Genomic DNA, 23,001 nt, shown 5'->3' on the forward strand with positions numbered 1-23,001 from the left:
GGGTCTGGTGGACTGAAGTGCATTTGTTTCAATGTGAGAAGTGTAACGGGTAAGGCAGATGAACTTAGAGCTTGGATTAGTACTTGGAACTATGATGTTGTTGCCATTACAGAGACTTGGTTAAGGGAAGGACAGGATTGGCAGCTTAACATTCCAGGATACAGATGTTTCAGGCAGGATAGAGGGGGATGTAAAAGGGGTGGGGGAGTTGCACTGCTGGTGAAGGAGAATATCACAGCTGTACTCCGGGAGGACACCTCGGAGGGCTCATACAGTGAGGCAATGTGGGTAGAGCTCAGGAATAGGAAAGGTGTAGTCACAATGTTGGGGGTTTACTATAGGCCACCCAACTGCCAGCGGGAGATTGAGGAACAGATGTGTAGGCAGATTCTGGCAAGGTGTAAAAGTACCCTTCGTTGTCCAGTACTTCCCCGGAGCGGAGAAGCTACGGCATCTCCTCCGGAGCCTTCAACATGTCATTGATGAAGACGAACATCTCGCCAAGGCCATCCCCACACCCCCACTTCTTGCCTTCAAACAACCGCACAACCTCAAACAGACCATTGTCCGCAGCAAACTACCCAGCCTTCGGGAGAACAGTGACCAAGACACCACACAACCCTGCCACAGCAACCTCTGCAAGACGTGCCGGATCATCGACACAGATGCCATCATCTCACATGAGAATACCATCCACCAGGTACACGGTACATACTCTTGCAACTCGGCCAACGTTGTCTACCTGATACGCTGCAAGAAAGGATGTCCCGAGGCATGGTACATTGGGGAAACTATGCAGACGCTGCGACAACGGATGAATGAACACCGCTCGACAATCACCAGGCAAGACTGTTCTCTTCCTGTTGGGGAGCACTTCAGCGGTCACGGGCATTCGGCCTCTGATATTCGGGTAAGCGTTCTCCAAGGCGGCCTTCGCGACACACGACAGCGCAGAGTCGCTGAGCAGAAACTGATAGCCAAGTTCCGCACACACGAGGACGGCCTCAACCGGGATATTGGGTTCATGTCACACTATTTGTAACTCCCACAGTTGCGTGGACCTGCAGAGTTTCACTGGCTGTCTTGTCTGGAGACAATACACATCTTTTTAGCCTGTCTTGATGCTCTCTCCACTCCCATTGTTTTGTTTCTTAAAGACTTGATTAGTTGTAAGTATTCGCATTCCAACCATTATTCATGTAAATTGAGTCTGTGTCTTTATAAGCTCTGTTTGTGAACAGAATTCCCACTCACCTGAAGAAGGGGCTTAGAGCTTCGAAAGCTTGTGTGGCTTTTGCTACCAAATAAACCTGTTGGACTTTAACCTGGTGTTGTTAATCTTCTTACTGTGTTTACCCCAGTCCAACGCCGGCATCTCCACATCAGGTGTAAAAGTAACAGGGTTGTTGTGGTGGGAGATTTTAACTTCCCCTATATTGACTGGGACTCACTTCGTGCTAGGAGCGTGGATGGGGCAGAGTTTGTAAGGAGCGTCCAGGAGGGCTTCCTGAAACAGTATGTAGATAGTCCAACTAGGGAAGGGGCCATACTGGACCTGGTATTGGGGAATGAGCCCGGCCAGGTGGTCGATGTTTCAGTAGGGGAGCAGTTCGGGAACAGTGACCACAATTCAGTAAGCTTTAAGGTACTGATGGATAAAGATAAGTGTAGTCCTCAAGTTAAGATGCTAAATTGGGGGAAGGCTAATTACAACAATGTTAGGCATGAACTGAAGCATGTAGATTGGGGCAGATGTTTGAGAGCAAATCAACATCTGGCATGTGGGAGGCTTTCAAGTGTAAGTTGATAGGGATTCAGGACCGGCACATTCCTGTAAGGATGAAGGATAAGAATGGCAAGTTTTGGTAACCTTGGATAAAGAGAGATATTGTGAGCCTAGTCAAAGAGAAAAAGGAAGCATTTATCAAAGCTAGGAGGCTGGGAACACACGAAGCAAGTGTGGAATACAAGGAAAGTAGAAAGAAACTTAAGCAAGGAGTAAGGAGGGCGAAAAGGGGTCATGAAAAATCATTGGCCAGGAGGATTAAGGAAAATCCCAAGGCATTTTATACATATATAAAGAGCAAGAGGGTAGCCGGGGAGAGGGTTGACCCACTCAAGGACGGGGAAGGGAATCTATGCCTGGAGCCAGAGGAAATGGGCGAGGTATTAAATGAGTACTTTGCGTCAGTATTCACCAAAGAGAAGGACTTGGTGGATGATGCTTGAATCTATCATCAAGGAAGAAATAGCGAGACATCCGGATATAAATTGTCCCATTGGGAAGATGCAGCATGGGTTCATGAAGGGCAGGTCATGTTTGACGAATTTGGTTTAATTCTTTGAGAACATTACATGTGCAGTGGACAATGGGGAACCTGTGAATGGGGTGTATCTGGATTTCCAGAAGGCATTTGACAAGGCGCCGCACCAAAGACTGCTGCATAAGATAAAGGTGCAGGGTGTTACGAGTAATGTATTAGCATGGATAGAGGATTGGTTAACTAACAGAAAGCAAAGAGTGGGGGTAAATAGGTGTTTTTCTGGTTGGCGATCAGTGACTAGTGGTGTGCCTCAGGGATCAGTGTTGGGACCACAATTGTTTACAATTTACATAGATGATTTGGAGTTGGGAACCAAGTGTAGTGTGTTAAAATTCGCAGATTACACTAAGATGGGTGGCAGAGCAAAGTGTGCAGAGGATGCTGAAAGTCTGCAAAGGGATATAGATAGTCTAAGTGAGTGGGCGAGGATCTGGCAGATGGAGTACAATGTTGGTAAATGTGAGGTCATCCATTTTGGTAGGAATAACAGCAAAATGGACTATTATTTAAATGGTAAAAAATTGTAGCATGCTGCTGTGCAGAGGGACCTGGGTGTCCTTGTGCAGGAATCTCAAGGAGTTGGTTTGCAGGTGCAGCAGGTAATTAAGAAAGCAAATGGAATTTTGTCCTTCATTGTCAGAGGGATGGAGTTTAAAAACAGCGAGATTATGTTGCAGCTGTATAAGGTGCTGGTGAGGCCACACCTGGAGTACTGTGTACAGTTTTGGTCTCCTTACTTGAGAAAGGATATACTGGCACTGGAGGGGGAGCAGAGGAGATTCACTGGGTTGATTCCGGATCCGGTTGAGAGGGTTGGCTTATGAGGAGAGACTGAGTAGTCTGGGGCTATACTCATTGGAATTCAGAAGAATGAGGGGAGATCTTATAGAAACATATAAGATTATGAAGAGAATAGATAAGATAGAAGCAGGGAAGTTGTTTCCACTGGCGGGTGAAACTAGAACTAGGGGCATAGCCTCAAAGTAAGGGGAAGCAGATTTAGGACTGAGTTGAGGAGGAACTTCTTCACGCAAAGGGTTGTGAATCTGTGGAATTCCCTGCCCAGTGAAGCAGTTGAGGCTACCTCATTGAATGTTTTTAAGGCAAGGATAGATACATTTTTGAACAGTAAAGGAATTAAGAGTTATGGTGAGCGGGCGGGTAAGTGGAGCTGAGTCCACAAAAAGATGAGCCATGATCTTATTGAATGGCGGAGCAGGCTCGAGGGGCCAGATGGCTTACTCCTGCTCCCAGTTCTTATGTTCTTATTATGATGAGTCCGGGAAAGGATGTGTAGATAGTTTGAGCCATGTTGAGATCAAAAAGGAGGAGGTATTGGGGTTCTTGAGAAACATTAAGGTAGACAAGTCCCCAGGGCCTGATGGGATACACCCCAGAATACTGAGAGAGGCAAGGCAGGAAATTGGTGGGGCCTTGAGAGAAATCTTTGTATCCTCACTGGCTACAGGGGAGGTACAGTAGGAAGTCTCACAACACCAGGTTAAAGTACAACAGGCTTATTTGGTAGCACAAGCCGCAAGCTGTCCGAGCACTGCCTCTTCATCAGGTGAGTTACCCCAGTCCAACGCTGGCATCTCTACAACAGGGGAGGTCCCAGAGGATTGGAGAATAGCCAATGTTGTTCCTTTGTTTAAGAAGGGTAGCAAGAATAATCCAGGTAATTACAGGCCGGTGAGCCTTACATCAGTGATAGGGAAATTATTGGAGAGGATTCTTCGAGACAGGATTTACTCCCACTTGGAAATAAGTGGACGTATTAGCAAGAGGCAACATGATTTTGCGAAGGGGAAGTCGTGTCTCACGAACTTGATTGAGATTTTTGAGGAAGTGACGAAGATGATTGAAGGTAGGGCAGTGGATGTTGTCTACATGAACTTCAGTAAGGCCTTTGACAAGGTCCCTCATGGCAGACTGGTGCAGAAGGTGAAGTTGCATGGGATCAGAGGTGAGCTGGCAAGGTGGATACAAAATTGGCTCGGTCAAAGAAGACAGAGGGTAGCAGTGGAAGGGTGTGTTTCTGAATGGAGGGCTGTGACAAGTGGCGTTCCTCAGGGATCAGTGCTGGGGCCTTTGCTGTTTGTAATATATATAAATGATTTGGAGGAAAATGTAACTGGATTGATTAGTAAGTTTGCGGACGACACAAAGGTTGGTTGATTTGCGGATAGCGATGAGGACCATCAGAGGATACAGCAGGATATCGATCAGTTGGAGACTTGGGCGGAGAGATGGCTGATGGAGTTTAATCCGGACAAATGTGAGGTAATGCATTTTGGAAGGTCCAATACAGATAGGAAATATACAGTAAATGGCAGAACCCTTAAGAGTATTGATAGGCAAAGGGATCTGGCTGTACAGGTACACAGGTCACAAAGTGGCAATGCAGGTGGAGAAGGTAGTCAAGAAGGCATACGGCATGCTTGCCTTCATCGGCCGGGGCATTGAGTTTAAAAATTGGCAAGTCATGTTGACGCTTTATGGAACCTTAGTGAGGTCGCACTTGGAATATAGTGTTCAATTCTGGTTGCCACGCTACCAGAAGGATGTGGAGGCTTTGGAGAGGGTACAGAAAAGATTTACCAGGATGTTGCCTGGTTTGGAGGGCATTAGCTATGAGGAGAGGTTGGAGAAACTTGGTTTGTTCTCACTGGAACGACGGAGGTTAAGGGGAGACCTGATAGAAGTCTACAAGATTATGAGAGGCATGGACAGAGTGGATAGTCAGAAGCTTTTTCCCAGGGTGGAAGAGTCAATTACTAGGAGGCAGTGGTTTCAAGTGCGAGGGGCAAGGTTTAAAGGAAATGTACGAGGCAGATTTTTTACACAGAGTAGTGGGTGCCTGGAACTCGTTGCCGGGGGAGGTAGTGGAAGCGGATACGGTAGTGACTTTTAAGGGGCATCTTGACAAATACATGAATAGGATGGGAATAGAGGGATATGGTCCCCGGAAGGGTAGGGGGTTTTAGTTCAGTTGGACAGCATGGTCGGTACAGGCTTGGAGGGCCGAAGGGCCTGTTCCTGTGCTGTAATTTTCTTTGTTCTTTGTTCTTTATTGATGATCGAGAGTAGACCTGATCTTGGGATCTTGTCCATCTACTAGGGAAGTAGAGATAGCTTTAAACTAAATAGAAGCGGGGGTTGGTTCTGGGGAGGGGATATATCGGCTTACAAAGCAAAATGAAATGGCACGATTGCAAGGCAGCTACTTAATACTGATCCCAGAGTGTGGCAGGAAGGGGCATCGTGTACAAACATTAAAAAAAAACAGCAAATAGGGGCAAAAGGGGAAAAAATGGTTCAAGAAACAAAATTAATGGCTTTTCACTGAAATGCATGCTGTATTCGGCACAAAGTAAATGAATTAATGGCACTAATTGAGGTTAATGGGAATGATCTGATAACCATTGCAGAGATATGATTACCAGGAAATCAAAGCTGAGAATTAAATATTCCAGGGTATGTGACTTTTCGTCAGGATGGGCAGGAAGGAAAGGGTGGTCGGATACCATTGTTAGTACGAGATGAAATGAGTACGATAGCTTGAAATGATTTTGGATTGAAAGATGCAGAATCCATATAGGAGCAGATTAGAAATAACAAGTAGACACTGGTGGGACTAATCTCTAGACTGCCTAACAGTAGTTATACTGTAGGATGGAGAATAAAACAGGAGATAATGAGGACACATAAAAATAGCAGTACATTAACCACGGGGGCCTTTAATATTCATATGGTTTGGGAAAATCAAATTGAAAGAGATAGCCACGAGGAATAGTTCATAGAGTGTATTCGGGACAGTTTCCAAGAACAAAATATTGTGGATCCAGCCAGGGATGAGGCTACTTTGGATCTGGTCATATTTAATGCGGCAGGTTTAATAAACAGTCTCAGAGTAAAAGATCCCCGAGGGATAGCAGGGTAGAATTTAACACTCAGTTTGAATTTGAGAAACTTGGGTCAGAAACAACTGCATGAATCTTAAATAAAGGTAATAAGGGGGATAAATCAATCATGCTTAACCAAGGAAGTTAAGGATCGTATTAAATGAAAGAAAAGTTTAAGAAAACTGGGTAGCACAGTGGTTAGCGCTGCTGTCTCATAGCCATGGATCCTGGTTCGCACATTCTCCCCGTGTCTTCACTCAAAGGGTTCTAAATCCTTGGAATTCTCTACCCCAGAGGGATGTGCTTGCTTCAACATTGAACACATTCTCCCAGGGTATCAATGGGCAGGAAAGAAGAGTTAAAAGTCGAGGTCAGGCACGGTACCAGTGAATGTCTCAATAGCCACAGGTCGGAATCAATCAAATTGCTGTGGGTTTGGAGTCCAATGTAGGGCAGACTTGATGAGGACAGTAGATTTCCTTCTCTTTATAGAATCATAGAATCCCTGCAGTGCAGAAGGAGGCCATTTGGCCCCTCAAGTCTACACCGACCACAATCCCACCCGGGCCCTATCCCCGTAACCCCACATATTTACACTGCTAATTCCTTGACACCAAGGGGCAATTTAACACGGCCAATCCACCTAACCCACACATCTTTGGACTGTGGGAGGAAACCGGAGCACCCAGAGGAAACCCACGCAGACACGGGGAGAATGTGCAGACTCTGCACAGACGCCCAAGGCCGGAATTGAACTCGGGTCCCTGGCGCTGTGAGGCAGCAGAGCTAACCACTGTGCTACCCCCAACCACCAATAGCATTCGTGAACCAGATGGGTCTTTATGACAATCTGGAAGTTTCAAAAGTAACTAACTATTTATTCCAAATTTATTCATTAATTGAATTTAAATTCCCCAAATGCCTTCATGGGATTTGAACTAATGTCTCTGGAACATTAGTGTAAATGCCTCTGGGATACTGGCCCAGAAATATTCCTGGAATCATAAAATCCCTACCGTGCAGAAAGAGGCCATTCAGCCCATCGAGTCTGCAAAAACTCTTTGACCCAGGCCCCCTCCCCAACCCTATCCCAATAACCCCTCTCCTTTCCCATGGCTAATCCACCTAACCTACACATCGCTAAAGTTTTTAGTTTATTTATTAGTGTCACAAGTAAGGTTTACATTAACACTGCAATTATGTTACTGCGAAAACCCCCCAGTTGCCACACTCCGGCGCCTGTCCGGGTACACTGAGGGAGGATTTAGCATGGCCAATGCACCCTAACCAGCACGTCTTTCAGACTGTGGGAGGAAACTGGAGCACCCAGAGGAAACCCACAGAGACACGGGGAGAACGTGCAGACTCTGCACAGACAAAGTGTCCGGATGGGATGTACCCCAGGTTACTGTGGGAGGCGAGGGAGGAGATTGCAGAGCCTCTGGCGATGATCTGTGCGTCGTTGATGGAGACGGGAGAGGTGCCGGAGGATTGCGGATGTGGTTCCTATTTTCAAGAAGGGGAATAGGGATAGCCCAGGAAATTACTGACCGGTGAGTCTAACCTCAGTGGTTGGTAAGCTGATGGAGAAGATCCTGAGGGACAGGATATATGAGCATTTTGAGAGGTTTCGTATGCTCAAGAATACTCAGCATGGCTTTGTCAAGGGCAGATCGTGCCTTACGAGCCTGGTGGAGTTCTTCGAAAATGTGACTAAACACATTGACGAAGGGAAGGCGGTAGATGTGGTTTATATGGATTTTAACAAGGTGTTCGATAAGGTCCCCCATGCAAGGCTTCTCGAAAAAGTGAGAGGGCATGGGATCCAAGGGGCTGCTGCCCGGTGGATCCAGAACTGGCTTGCCCAAAGGAGGCAGAGAGTGGGTATAGATGGGTCTTTTTCTAAATGGAGGTCGGTCACCAGTGGTGTGCCCCAGGGATCTGTTCTGGGACCCTCGCTGTTTGTCATTTTCATAAATGACCTGGAAGAGGAAGCGGAGGGATGGGTTGGTAAGTTTGCCGACGACACGAAGGTTGGTGGGGTTGTGGATCGTCTGGAGGGATGTCAGAAGTTACAGAGGGACATAGATAGGATGCAAGACTGGGCGGAGAAGTGGCAGATGGACTTCAACCCAGATAAATGCGTCGTGGTCCATTTTGGTAGGACAAATGGGATGAAGGAGTACAATATAAAGGGAAAGACTCTTAGTACTGTAGAGGATCAGAAGGACCTTGGGGTCTGGGTCCATAGGACTCTAAAATCGGCCCCGCAGGTGGAGGAGGTGGTTAAGAAGGCGTATGGTGTGCTGGCCTTTATCAATCGAGGGATTGAGTTTAGGAGTCCGGGGATAATGATGCAGCTGTATAAGACCCTCGTCAGACCCCACTTGGAGTACTGTGCTCAGTTCTGGTCGCCTCACTATAGGAAGGATGTGGAAAAGATTGAAAGGGTGCAGAGGAGATTTACAAGGATGTTGCCTGGATTGAGTGGCATGCCTTATGAGGATAGGCTGAGGGAGCTCGGTCTTTTCTCTTTGGAGAGACGAAGGATGAGAGGAGACCTAATAGAGGTATATAAGATGTTGAGAGGCATAGATCGGGTGGACTCTCAGAGGCTTTTTCCCAGGGTGCAAATGTCTGCTACGAGAGGACACAGGTTTAAGGTGCTGGGGGGTAGGTACAGGGGAGATGTTAGGGGTAAGTTTTTCACACAGAGGGTGGTGGGCGAGTGGAATCGGCTGCCGTCAGGGGTGGTGGAGGCGAACTCAATAGGGTCTTTTAAGAGACTCCTGGATGAGTACATGGAGCTTAATAGGATGGAGGGTTATAGGTGGTTATAGGTAGGTCTAGAAGGTAGGGATGTGTTCGGCACAACTTGTGGGCCGAAGGGCCTGTTTGTGCTGTAGTTTTTCTATGTTTCTATGACAGTGACCCAAGCGGGGAATCGGACCCAGGTCCCTGGCGCTGAGGCAGCAGTGCTCACCACTGTGCCACCGTACCACCCCAAAAGGGGCAATTTAGCATGGCCAATCCACCTAATCGGCACATCTTTGGAGTGTGGGAGGAAACCGGAGCACCCGGAGGAAACCCACAGAGACACGGGGAGAACGTGCAGACTCTGCACAGACAGTGACCCAAAGCTGGAATCGAACCCGGGTCCCTGGCGCTGTGAGGCAGCAGTGCTAACCACTGTGCCACCAGTCTGTCAGTATATTACCGGTATGCTACCATTGCCAGCCAATCTCCCACAATGCACCCTCACAATGCCACTGCTGTACTCTCTTGAAGGATTATCCCTGAGTTTAATTTAATTAGCATTGATCTCCACTTCTGCATCTTCTCTCCATTCTCACCAGATTGTCATTTTCAAATCTTCGCCGTGTTTCCTATTAATGCTCTGTGCTCATTCTACTGCAGTCTAGTTATTCCAACGCGCTTTCAATGCCTTACGTGCGACAACTTGTTTTTTGACCTGGCCTTTTCTGGAACAAAATGCCCGAATGTTTACAGTGTGCGTGCCTGGCAGTGAGATAGGAGAGGTGTTGGGGCAGGTAGTCCCATAGATAACCATGTCCCAGGCCATAAATAGTTCCAGTGCTGCGTGGGTGAGAGAAGGTGTTACAGCACACTGGGTGTGTCAGCTCCTGCACACTGAGGAACCGACTTAGAATGATAACTGATCAGCAATGAAATATTCATGGTCAATAACCTGAGGAACAAAAGGCTCTGGCATTCAACACAACTCTCCCAGTTTAAGGTTCACATTAAGTGTCATCAAATAAGCTCCGCAAGCTCCATGAACGCTGTAAACCAAATGAACGCTCAGCAGGAAGACCGATGACTGTCAACCCACAAGCAATGGGGTGTGGGGTGTGGGCAGCTCTAATTGCAATGTTGGCATTGAAACGCAGTATGCAGTTTGTGTGAAGATAAAATCTTCCAGGCATTGCAAAAAATAAAGCCAACATTTACAAACATTTCCGAATTGAGAACCTTTTCTAAATACTCATACAAGCTTGGTGACTCCCCAACCCCCACCCTCCCTTAAATGTTGTCTCGCTAGTCCCCTCTATTCATAGAATCATACAATCCCTGCAGTGCAAGTGGAGGCCATTCGGCCTATCGAATCTGCGCCGACTGCAACCCCACTCACATCCTATCCCCACAACCCCATGCATTTATCCTAGCTGGTCCTCCTGACAATAAGGGGCAGTTTAGCATGGCCAATCCACCTAACCCGCACATCTTTGGATTGTGGGAGGAAACCGGAGCACCCGGAGGAAACCCACGCAGACACGGGGAGAACGTGCAAACTCCACACAGACAGTGACCCAAGCCGGGAATCGAACCCAGGTCCCTGGCGCTGTGAGGCAGCAGTGCTAACCACTGTGCCACCGTGCTGCCATTAATAGTTCTGTTGACTTTGATAAATATGTTTACAATATATATCAATGACTTGGACGAGGGAAGTGATTGTATTGTTGCCGGGTTTGTGGATGACACAGAAGGCGGCGAGTGCTATTATATCCTTTATATTGGATTCAATGACAGATGTCAAGCTAACTCTGATCCCTTTTTGCATTAAGGTGTTACATTGGCACTTTTCCAGAACTTAACGATTCTTGCAAGATTAGCAAAACTGGAATCAATGGGTATGAAGGGACAAACTCGGCTTACATTCACACTGCAATTAAGTTACTGTGAAAATCCACTAGTCGCCGCACTCCCGCACCTGTTTGGGTACACTGAGGGGGAATTTAGCATGGCCAATGCACCCTTTTGGACTGTGGGAGGAAAGCGGAGCACCCTGAGGAAACCCACGCAGACACGGGGAGAACGTACAGACTCCACCCGGACGAGCACTCAGATCCTGTGTGGATCAGCTGGCGGGAGTATTCACAGACATCTTCAACCTCTCTTTACAACAATCTGAGGTCTCTATCTGCTTCAAGAAGACGACCATCATTCCGGTACCGAAGAAAAACCAAGCAGTGTGCCTTAATGACTATCAGCCGGTGGCTCTGACATCCATCATTATGAAGTGCTTCGAAAGGTTAGTCATGAATCAATTCCAGTCTCCCGGACTACCTGGATCCACTACAGTTTGCCGACCGCCGCAACAGGTCCACAGCAGACGCCATCTCCCTGGCCCTGCACTCAACCCTGGAACACCTAGATAACAAGGACACCTGTGTCAGACTCCTATTTATTGACTACAGCTCAGCCTTCAACACCATTATTCCCACAAAACTCATCTCCAAACTCCGTGGCCTGGGCCTCGGCTCCTCCCTCTGCGACTGGATCCTGAACTTCCTAACCCACAGACCACAATCAGTAAGGATAAGCAACAACACCTCCTCCACAATCATCCTCAACACCGGTGCCCCACAAGGCTGTGTTCTGAGCCCCCTACTATACTCCTTATACACCTATGACTGTGCGGCCAAATTCCCCTCCAATTCGATTTTCAAGTTTGCTGACGACACCACTGTAGTGGGTTGGATCTCAAACAATGACGAGACAGAGTACAGGAATGAGATAGAGAATCTGGTGAACTGGTGCGGCAACAATAATCTCTCCCTCAATGTCAACAAAACAAAGGAGATAGTCATCATGCCCCTGTCGACGTCAATGGGGATGTGGTGGAAATGGTCGAGAGCTTAAAGTTTCTAGGTGTTCAGATCACCAACAGCCTGTCCTGGTCCCTCCATGCAGATGCTATAGTTAAGTATGCGGTGGCACAGTGATTAACACTGCTGCCTCACAGCGCTAGGGACCTGGGTTCGAATCCTGGCTTGGGTCACTGTCTCTGTGGAGTTTGTACTTTCTCCCTGTGTCTGAGTGGGTTTCCTCCGGGTGCTCTGGGTTTCCTCCCACTGTCTGAAAGATGTGCTGGTTAGATACATTAACCCGAACATGCACCGGAGTGTAGTGACTGGGGGAATTTCACAGTAACTTCATTGCAGTGTTAATGTAAGCCTTACTTGTGACTAATAAACTTTAACTTTTTAAAAAAGTCCACCAACGCATCTACTTTCTCAGAAGACTAAGGAAATTTGGCATGTCAGCTACGACTCTCACCAACTTTTACAGATGCACCATAGAAAGCATTCTTTCTGGTTGTATCACAGCTTGGTATGGCTCCTGCTCTGCCCAAGACCGCAAGGAACTACAAATGGTTGTGAATGTAGCCCAATCCAAAACGCAAACCAGCCTCCCATCCATTGACTCTGTCTACACTTCCCGTTGCCTCGGCAAAGCAGCCAGCATAATTAAGGACCCCACGCACCCCGGACATTCTCTCTTCCACCTTCTTCCGTCAGGAAAAAGATACAAAAGTCTGAGGTCACGTACCAACCGACTCAAGAACAGCTTTTTCCCTGCTGCTGTCAGACTTGTGAATGGACCTACCTCGCATTAAGTTGATCTTTCTCTACACCCTCGCTATGACTGTAACACTACATTCTGCACTCTCTCATTTCCTTCTCTATGAACGGTATGTTTTGTCTTTATATCACGCAAGAAACAATACTTTTCACTGTATGTTAATACATGTGACAATAATAAATCAATAAGCAGTGTTATTCCATATATGAAAAAGGCACTGAATGAGTGACAATGGAGTTTGATGGTCGAGCTGTTGTCATTCTACAGTGCAGGTAAATAGAAATGGAGTCAACAGTCCTGTGTGTTTGTATGATGTAACCCAATAATCCCTGAAATGGTGCAGTGCTTGGATACGCCCTCTCTGTCACACTGCTGTGGGAATGCTTCTGTTCTTGTGTAGCTTGGCTTCATGGGGTCACTTTTATTTGTCTTTCCAGTTCCTGCGAGTGAGGACATTAGCAGGATCAACCTATACCTGCAAATCTGGGATGTCCTTCACTGGAAATATGATTGAGCGTTTCATGTTGGTGGATTGTAATGCTGTCCTCTGTGGCTCCTACAGGTGAGTGACAGTCTCTGACAATCCTGTCTCTGAATACTTGTCCTCTGAAATGCACACAGCCATCTCACAGCAAACACCTGTTTCTAATGCATAATTGAAGAGTTTACACTCTATCAATACCAATTTACCTTTCCTCCGTGCCGCTGCCCATTGGCTAGTTATTTGGTGAGGGCCTCACCACTGCGTTTATTCCTCCCTCCCCTCGAGTGGGTTGTTGAACTGATCGCCAGCGTACATTTAGCGCTGTTTAAAGGCAGCTCAGCTAATGGGATGAGAGTTTGGCACTTGCTTTAAGAATCCTCTCTGAATGAACTTGAGATGTGAGCATTGTCCCTGAATAGAAATCAGCACCAACGTGGCAGCAAAGCGGGTAAATCTCAAACTACAAAAAGGCATGGACAGGTTAACCAATTGGGCAAGCCACGGCGGACAGAATCAGTGGGGGATTGTGAGGTAATTCTTTTTGGATGCACAAAAGCCAAATTAGAACTTGTTTGAATGGCGAGAGGATCAGAGCTGAGGAGGAGAAACATGATTTGGATGTCCATGTGCAAAAATGTCACCAAAAGCTCATGTACAGTTGTAACAAGTAATGAAGACAGTTAACGGAATTTTGGGTCATATTCATTCTTGGCAAATGTGGTAGATATAGTTCAGACGGTTCCACCATACTTGGCTGTGGCCTCGTGGCTAAAGGTGAGGTCATAACACAGTCAGTTCACGGGTTTAGCTTTATATGTGGCTGTGGTACCTGTCCCCATTCCCATATCCAACAGGTTTGACAGACTGTGCGCTACTCTGTGTTTGGAATGGTTTTGGGTAACAGTACTCTGCATTGATTGATACTGAATGTTAATTCATGCAAAGATGGTTAATTTCTCATTCCTTGCCCTGCAGCTTTATGTGGTCCTTTGAGAAGATTCACCGCAGTATCGTTCAACGTTTTCAGGGAGAGCTTGTAGCAATCTTTGATGAAGAATTTCGGATTCTTTTTGCCCAATCAAACCCCCTCCCTGGGGTCGAGAATCTCATGCCAGATTTAGATAACTATTATACAGTGGCACCATACCAGCCCATTGATAGGCGACGACGCAAGCACAACCCAAGATTCATGCATCAAGAGGACCTGCTTTCACAGCACTCTGGCTACTCATGGGCAGACCCCGGCCCTGATCCCTTTCCTCACAGTTTCAGGGAGAATGACATCTTCAGGCACACCAAGGAGGATGATGGGAGCATCAGAGGCTGCATGAAGCAGTTTTCACATTTTCAAGAGAAAATTCAGTTTGATCCCACATCCAGTGCTATTCTGAGGGCAAAGAGGATGGAAATGAACACATTCAAACGGAGAAGTTATGCAGAGGGGACTTTGGAAAGTTATGATGCTATGGAACATCGATATGGGCGAATAAGTGAACACTATGATCAATTAGATGCCAGATCTGAGCAATTATTCAGGGAAAAGATGAATCCTTTAGAGCCTGCGTCAATAATGAATAGAATCAACTCTTTAAACAGTAGGCATATAAGAGATGGCCAGGGAACACTTGAACGATTTATGCAAAGTAGAATAAGTAGGCAACAGTATGATGAGTCAGTAGAAAAGCCAAGGCACAGATATGACTCAAGGAATTGTGAAGAGACCTATCTGTCTGGTTTACCATTCCATCCACCTCAGATAAACTACGAGCCTTCTAACTCCTCCAAAGAAGTTCGGCGTGGTTCAAGTGATTTGGAGGTGGTGAGTGATGAAAGACTGGGTCAGAAAATACAGAAGCGCCCCAACATTGGCCAATCATATGCCTGCCAAAAGTCTCCAACTCAGAAACAAGTTCTGGATCCAAAAATGTTTTTCACAGAGTCAAGTCTGGGTCGGAAATCTGAAGATCAACCCACCAAACATGGGCTGAGAAGATGGAGAATTGGCTCCTATCTTAGTGCTTGTCCAGATGAGTCCAGAGAGCCGCTTGATGAGGGCCTTTCTGCACCAGATGAGCCTCAGGACAACAATGAGGTGCTTCAGGATTCAAGGAGAAATCCAGCCTTGTTCAGAAATCCTCCACAGAATACAGGTTATAAACATTTGGATCAGAGCAACACAAACCCCCCAAAAACTGATTTGTTTGATAGGCAGTCTCAGTCATCAGATAAAGATGGTGAGAAGCGAAATATGAAGCTGGCAAAACACGAGTCCATGCGTAGCAAGCTCAATCCAATGTTACAAAGAAGCTCCAGGCTGCGTTCTTCTTTAATCTTCAATTCTTCAAAAACAGAGCAGCATTGCTCCCGAAAAGGGAAGGTGAACTTGAGCATCAGGGAACAGGGTGAGATTGAAGAAAAGGAATTGGAAGAGATTCCGGAGCCCACAGCAGCTGCGGACTTGCAGGAAAATACTACCAAGCAAGTGTTTGGCAATGACCAAGCCAAGCAAATCCAACAGTCAGTGCCTGCCGATACCTCACCAAGTGAGGCTGCCAAAACGTCAGAACCAAATCTCAAAGAGGTGTTTGCTGGAAAGCCACCAGGCTTGGACCTGAGTAAGCAGCAGCGTGATTCTGGTTTGGCTAGTTGTGACCCAGACGTGCAATCCAGCGCCCACCATAGGGCAGGGTCAAAATTAGAGCTTCAACTGAGCAAAAAGGTTCAAGATGCCATTAATAAAATGACCCAGCGCACATCATTAGCTAAAGAAATTAAGCCTGTTATCCAGGCAGAGAAAACCGAAAAGCAACCTCTGGAAACATTTGGAAAGATCTTTAATTCTGCATCTGGGCAGCAAGGACCCCAACCCCCTCCTCAATCAAACCCCCAACCCTCTCAGCCAGCTGCCAGACCTGTTCCTCAGCCTGGAGCCCAACCTTCTGAATCAGCCACTCCGAATAATACTACCAGCCCCAAAGAGGTTCTGAGACGCTCGACTGGTTCAATTGAAGTTCAGAAAAGATCATCATCTACCTCAACGTTAGAGGAGATTGATGACAACTTAGCAAAGGTCAAGTGGCATTCGTCTGCCGTGTGTCTGGACACGAGAGGGAATAAAGAGCATGAGACGGAAATGGAATCTACAATTTCAAATTTGATTTCAAAGGGTCTTTCAAGAGGGAAAAGTTTACTTAACCTCCCAGGTGGGACAAAATCAAAAGAAATGTCCAGCAATACAGAGCTCGGGCAGCATCCGACTCCAGCCACAGCGAATGAGAAGGATCCTGAAAAACCAAAAAACATTGTCCAAAGTGAAGCAATACCTTCCAACTCTGAGAAAGAGGAGAAAACACGCAGGCCTCCAATCAGTTTCACAGCAACCAAAGCTTCACAAACTGTCCAGGGGAGCAGGTACTCCACACCTACTTCCAATGCCCTGTACAGCAGCAATCTTCGAGATGACACCAAGGTCATCCTGGAGCAAATCTCGGCCAACAGTCAGAAGAACCGGGCCGAGAATGTCAAAGCACAGCAGCTCACCGTCAATGCGGCTGATGGTCCTGGAGGCTCAACAGAGCAGGAAGTTACCCTCGAGTCGGACAAAACCGATTCCGACAAAACGCAGAAGCTTGGTACCTCATCAAGGTTTGAAAACCTGATTACAAACAAAGGCAAATCGCAGACATCAGCTGATCATATAGACCCTCTGATTAAGAGGATGGATAGTTTTCGAAAGGAGAAGCGGGTATACAGTAGGTTTGAAGTCTTCTATAAGAAAGATGACTCTTTGAAAACGGAGAACACTTCTACAGAGCAGCAAAGTGACACAACGCCAGGTTCCAAGGACATAGATGGCGGAGACAAAAAGAAATCTTCCAAAATTATTCCAAAGTTTTTTGAGACATTCAGGAGGTTTTAATGCTCCCTGTGACTTATCAAAATAAATGTGGCTAAACGGCGGGTACTCGGACTGCTTGCTGCTAATATTGGTGATTATTGTTTAAAGGTGCAGAGTATCAAACACTTTTCCAAACTGTAGGCAATAGCTATGCAAATAGAGATGCTTCAATTATCAAACTTTAGATAAGTGCAGTAACATGCGGCAAGGTTAGCAATATAACACTCTGCTGCAGTCACCCTACTGAAAGAATCTTTGAAATCTGGCAGTGAGGCATTGAGGCGTTTTGATGGAGAGTAAAAAGATATGTATCAATATGGACTTTAAATAGCACCTTTCACTTTACAACCTCATTTTTGTTAGCAATTCATGGTGCTAGCAGAATATAAGCAATCTTATAAAGTCAATGCCTGAAATGAGGGAGGGTGATTAATAGCATACAGAACACGTATAACCTTTGTCATAGCTGTGCGATGGAAGGGGAGGGGAAACTAGTCAAGGAGATTGTTCAAAGGGGGGGAAACAGAATGTTGAGTTGGGCAGAGAGGAATAACTCTTCAAAGATTAGACTCACCATCCTGACTTGGAAATGTGTCGCCCTTCCTTCCCTGTCGCTGGGTGATTATCCTGGAATTCCCTCCCTAACACCACGTGGACTGAAACAGCTCAAGAAGACAGCTTGAGGGAAGTTAGGGATGAGCAGTAAATGCTGGCCTAGCCAGTGAAGCCCACATCCTGTAGATTCATTGCTGAAAATTTCAAGGGAAGAAGTGAGGTGCTAATTTTCCCAAGATGCCAAAGTTGTAGCAAGCCATATACAAACTTGCAGTTATAACGTGGAATTTTCACAGGGGGTGGCGGAGGTTTGGGGGGGGGGGGGGGGTTCAACTTGTTTGTGCTTTAAAAATAAAAATTAGTAAGTAGATAAAATTTACAATTAGTCAGACAAGCTCTCAGCTATCGACTGTGCAGGTGGATTTGCATTTTGTACCCAATAGTTTGTTATACAAAATGCCAATAGGTTGTTACTAATTCCAGACTGACCAGTGTTAAAGCCAATATTTTTTATAACACTGGCACAAGCCAGTTCATAACTTTAATTTCTCTTCCTGAAAATCAGGGGCTCATGTTTAAAATGTGACTTCACAGATCCTGGCCGTTTTTTTCATCCTTCACCAGCGGCTATTCTTTATCTGTAAGCTTTGAGACTCTGTTATCTGACGGTCTTCATGCACGTGCACTTTCCAGCAAGTGAGATTGAAGTGAGCACCCCGAGAGATTCTCTCTGCCTGAATCTCAGAACAGTAAGAAGTCTCACAGCACCAGGCTAAAGTCCAACAGGTTTATTTGGTAGCACGAGCCACAGCGCTCCGAAAGCTCACGCTACCAAGTAAACCTGTTGGACTGTAACCTGGTGTGAGACTTCTTACTGTGTTTACCCCAGTCCAACACCGGCATCTCCACATCAAGAATCTCAGAATGCAGAGGCTGATTATTGTATCTTTATTGTGCCTGAGCTGCACAGCAGCAGTGTGTGAGAAGCGAGCTTTACAGCTTTTTACATCTTTACGAGGTTTCATCATTTTTCCCACAGAATATTTGCCATTCTGTGTAAAGAGATTTTGGTGATCATCTCACATTGACAGGTCATGAACATGATTGGATTAACAGGCCAGTTGTTTCTGTTCTCAATGAAAGTTGAATGCCACTGTGTGAGCAAACTGATAGAGGAAATGAGTGCCCTTCAAGCCTGATTATAACTATTACTTCTTGCATTGTTCACAGTGTAAATATTGTTGATACCGTGCAAGTCTGCTGCCTGTATGTATTCGGAAAAAGCTTTTGCCTGAAGTATGATGAGAGAAAGGCTATCTAATAAACTGAATCTGCTTTAATCTTCATCTCTAACCTGACCTTTGGTTAGAATAATTGATGAGACAGTGTAGAGGGAACTTTACGCCATACCCATGCTGTGTCTGTCCTGGGAGTGTTTGATGGGGACAGTGTAGAGGGAGCTTTACTCTGTATCTAACCCCGTGCTGTACCTGTCCTGGGAGTGTTTGATGGGGACAGTGTAGAGGGAGCTTTACTCTGTATCTAACCCCATGCTGTGCCTGTCCTGGGAGTGTTTGATGGGGACAGTGTAGAGGGAGCTTTACTCTGTATCTAACCCCGTGCTGTACCTGTCCTGGGAGTGTTTGATGGGGACAGTGTAGAGGGAGCTTTACTCTGTATCTAACCCCGTGCTGTACCTGTCCTGGGAGTGTTTGTTGGGGACAGTGTAGAGGGAGCTTTACTCTGTATCTAACCCCGTGCTGTACCTGTCCTGGGAGTGTTTGATACTGAGTGCCTGAAATGCAATGTCTCCCATTCTCCTGGCCAAGTCCTTCAACAATCTCAAAACTAAGACTCGGGGAAGGAATCCACTAACTGATAATATTGCTGGATAAGCAGGGGGTGAAAGGTTATTGGGAATCGGTGGAAATCTGGAGTTGAGGTTACAATCAGATCAGCCATGATCTTATTGAAATGCAGCACAGGCTGAAGGGTATGAGACCTACTCCTCTGGATTTGTGTGGATGAATGGAACAGATTCTATAGCATCAGCCTCTTGTGAAATTGCAATGGAAAACTGAAACACTCAGTTTACCCATTTCCCTGGGCACCAAGACTATCTTGGGCTCAAGGAAGGGTGTTTTGTTTTGTTTTTAACTTGTACTTTTCTAACAGAAGAGAAACAGGGAAATGTTTAAATTAAAATGATTTTAGTATTTTGTGTGTCTGTGTGTGTTTATATATATTTACACCTAAAAGGGAATTGCCTGTGGAGTTTATTACTTTCAATGTTGATAACATTCCATGTCCATTGGACAAAGCCTTTTAAAACCTATTTCTCTGGGAAGATCATTTTGTGATCACTCTTATTCCATTCCAGTTTCCTGGCTCGTGTTGGGTGACTCCCCCATTGCCAAGTGCCCTCAGGCACATTCTCCAATTGTCCATCCTTTGAGTGGATCCAAACAACATCACTAAGCCATAAGAGGACATTGTAACCAAGCCAAAGCTCATTCAGCCACATTCATCTTCTCTCAGACCAGTTCTTCTGAGTCTATTTAGAGAGACACCTGGATGGGTACATGAATAGGGAGGGAGTAGAGGGACCAAGTAAGGGCAGAAGGTTTTTTTAGTTAGGGCATCATGATCGGTATAGGCTTGGAGAGCTGAAGAGCCTATTGCTGTGCTGTACTTTGCTTTGTTCTTGTTTGCCCAAGTTGCTGATACGGGACTTAATCCAGGCGACACTGAGGTTAATTTTCCTGCACAAAGCTATGGGTAAAAGATGCCAGTGAAGATGCCCATTCCCTGTCTAAGAGTGGACAATGATGTCAGGGACTAGGAATGTAAGGCAGCATCATTTACCCACAATCTTCAGCAGGAATAAAGGAGCCAATTTAAAGGCGAGATCAGAGTAACACCTGGCTGAGACAATGAGAAATGTCAGAGCGAGCGTATGTTTAAAATTATCCTCAGCTCCATTTAATTTTTGCTTTTGAAGGGAACCCTTCGCCTCTACATTTATTTGCCAAGTCTGCAATAGGCGGGCTATCCAGGTTTGGAGGGGCGAGTGGTTTTCAGGGCCCAGAGTACGAGAAGCAAACAATAAGGAAACTTTAGCAAATATGTAAATATTACTGGAACAAAAGTGCCATTTATGTGAAATGGATTGGTTGATGAGGGTGTTGTTCTGTTTAATCTGAGTACAATGTGTAAGACATCATTTTGTCCTGTATTTCTGCCCAATGGAAACTGAATAAACAGTACATGGTTTACACTGAGCCAATTCTCATCGCTTTGTGATTCTATCTGTATAAAACAGTTGTTTTTTTGTGTGACAAACTTCCCTTCACGTTGCATCTTTATCGTAAAAAAATTATTCCATGGGGATTCATTGAATCGCAAAAATAACTGAGCTCGAGTGTCAACAGAAGGTGAGTGAGGTGAGAGACCTGATGCTTAAAGAGGCAGTTCCAGAGAATGATGCTGAAACAGATGGAGGCTCTGTCTGGATAATGGAAGGCAGGAAAGGGGTCATGTGCAGAAGGCTAGAGGAACAGTGCGCTCAGAATCATAGCAGAAGAATTATAAAATCCCAACGGTACAGAAGGAGGTCATTCGGCCCATCGAGACTGCACCAACAACAATCCCACCCAGGCCCAATCCTTGTAACCCCATGGATTTGCCCTGCTAGTCCCCTGACACTAAGAGGCAATTTAGCATAGCCAATCCACCCATCCTGCATACCTTTGGAGTGTGGGAGGAAGCCGGAGCACCCAGAGGAAACCCACGCAGACATAAGTTCAGAAGACATAGGAGTAGAATTAGGCCATTCGGCCCATCGAGTTCTCTCCGCCATTTGATCATGGCTGATATGCTCCTCACCTCCATTTTCCTGCCTTCTCCCCATAACCCTTCAACCCATTACCAATTAAAAATCTGTCTAACTCCTCCTCAAATTTACTCACTGTCCCAGCATCCACCGCACTTTGGGGCAGCGAATTCCACAGATTCACAACCCTTTGGGAGAAGTAGTTTCTCCTCAACTCTGTTTTAAATTTGCTGCCCCTTATCCTCAGACTATGACCCCTCGTCCTAGAATGCCCCACAAGAGGAAGCATCCGCTCCACGTCCACTTCATCCATACCTTCTATCATCTTGTTTACCTCAATTTGATCTCCCGTCATTCTTCTAAATTCCAGAGAGTATCGGCCTAAACTGTTCAATCTCTCTTCATACGACAAACCCCTCATCTCTGGAATCAATCTAGTGAACCTCCTCTGAACTGCCTCCAATGTCACTGCATCTCTCCTCAAATAAGGGGACTAAAACTGAAGTCTCTCCCCATTTAGATAATAAGTCACTTTCCCATTTTACTGACCAAAATGCATGACCTCACACTTATCCACGTTAAACTCCATGGGCCCGATTTTACCATTGCATGGGTGCGTAAACTTGGTAAAGTCGGGTGTGCGGCCATTAACGCGATCCGCACCCGTGTCCACGCAGATCGCCACTTTACCGAAAGCCGGGAATGGCCGTGATCCGATTCACGCCCGAAACGGGCGCAACGGCGATTTAAATGCATTTGCATGCATTTAAATTGAATTAATGAGCTGCCCGCCCGACTTTACCAGCATTTCCCCCTTTACCACCGCGCTCGCCTGTCCAGATTCGGCACGAAACAGACCTGCTCGGCAAAGGCCTGTTTCGGGCGCTCCAGCTTCTGAAGAGGCAAGTTCAGAACTTCCAGCGGCTCTCTGGCTCAGATCAGGGGTGGGGGAAGGGAGGCGGGCCAGATCATTCCCTGGAGGGTGGAGGGGAGGGCCAGATCATTCCGTGGTTTGCGGGGGGAGGAGGAGGTGGGTCAGATGTATCTCGGGTGGGGAGAGAGGGGGGAGGAGGGAGGCCAGGTCATTCTCGGGGAGGTCCGATCATTCTCTGGTGGGGGGGGGGGGAGAGAGGGGGTGAGGCCAGATCGTTGTCTGGTGGGTGGGGGGGGGGGGGGGGGGGGGGTCAGGGGAGTGCAGAGGGAGGCCAGTTCACACTCTGGTTGGTGGTGGGGGGGGGGGAGAGGAGGGACATACACCCGATCATTCTCTTGGGATGGGGGGGACTGGGGGAGAGAGGCCAGATCATTGTCTGGTCGGGGGGGGGGGGAGAGGGGGAGGGCAAATGGATCTCGGGTGGGGTGGGGTGAAGGGGGGGCTGCTGCCACTCTGCGGGCAATCGGTGGGGGGGGAAGAGGGGGCAGAGGGTCACGATTGGTCTGGGTAGGGGTTGAGGTGGGTGGATAAGGGGGACAGTTATGTTGTGGGGGTAGGGCGATGTCTGTGGGGACCATCGCTCCCACTTTTTGCTCCCGCAAAAAGCGGATAAAGCGGCCCGGGAGCGATGTGACAGGGGAGCGTTTTTCAACTTTTTTTCCCACTGCACATGTGCAGTTGA

General features: G+C 46.7%; 1 protein-coding gene across 2 annotated transcripts in view; it reads left to right on the forward strand.

Annotated features, from left to right (window-relative positions):
• The window catches only part of fam83hb (family with sequence similarity 83 member Hb), an 83,274-nt gene extending 62,446 nt beyond the window's left edge, over positions 1 to 20,828 (forward strand). For both annotated transcript variants that reach the window (XM_078230220.1, XM_078230230.1), the window contains exons 4-5: positions 13,054 to 13,178; positions 14,076 to 20,828. In XM_078230220.1, coding sequence (XP_078086346.1) covers positions 13,054 to 13,178; positions 14,076 to 17,019 — 3,069 coding nt within the window. In that variant the 3' untranslated portion in view covers positions 17,020 to 20,828. The remainder of the gene's footprint in view (positions 1 to 13,053; positions 13,179 to 14,075) is intronic.
• Positions 20,829 to 23,001: the final 2,173 nt, after the last annotated feature.

This window comes from Mustelus asterias, chromosome 2 (genome assembly GCF_964213995.1).
Source record: "Mustelus asterias chromosome 2, sMusAst1.hap1.1, whole genome shotgun sequence".
NCBI classification, from domain to species: Eukaryota; Metazoa; Chordata; class Chondrichthyes; order Carcharhiniformes; family Triakidae; genus Mustelus; species Mustelus asterias.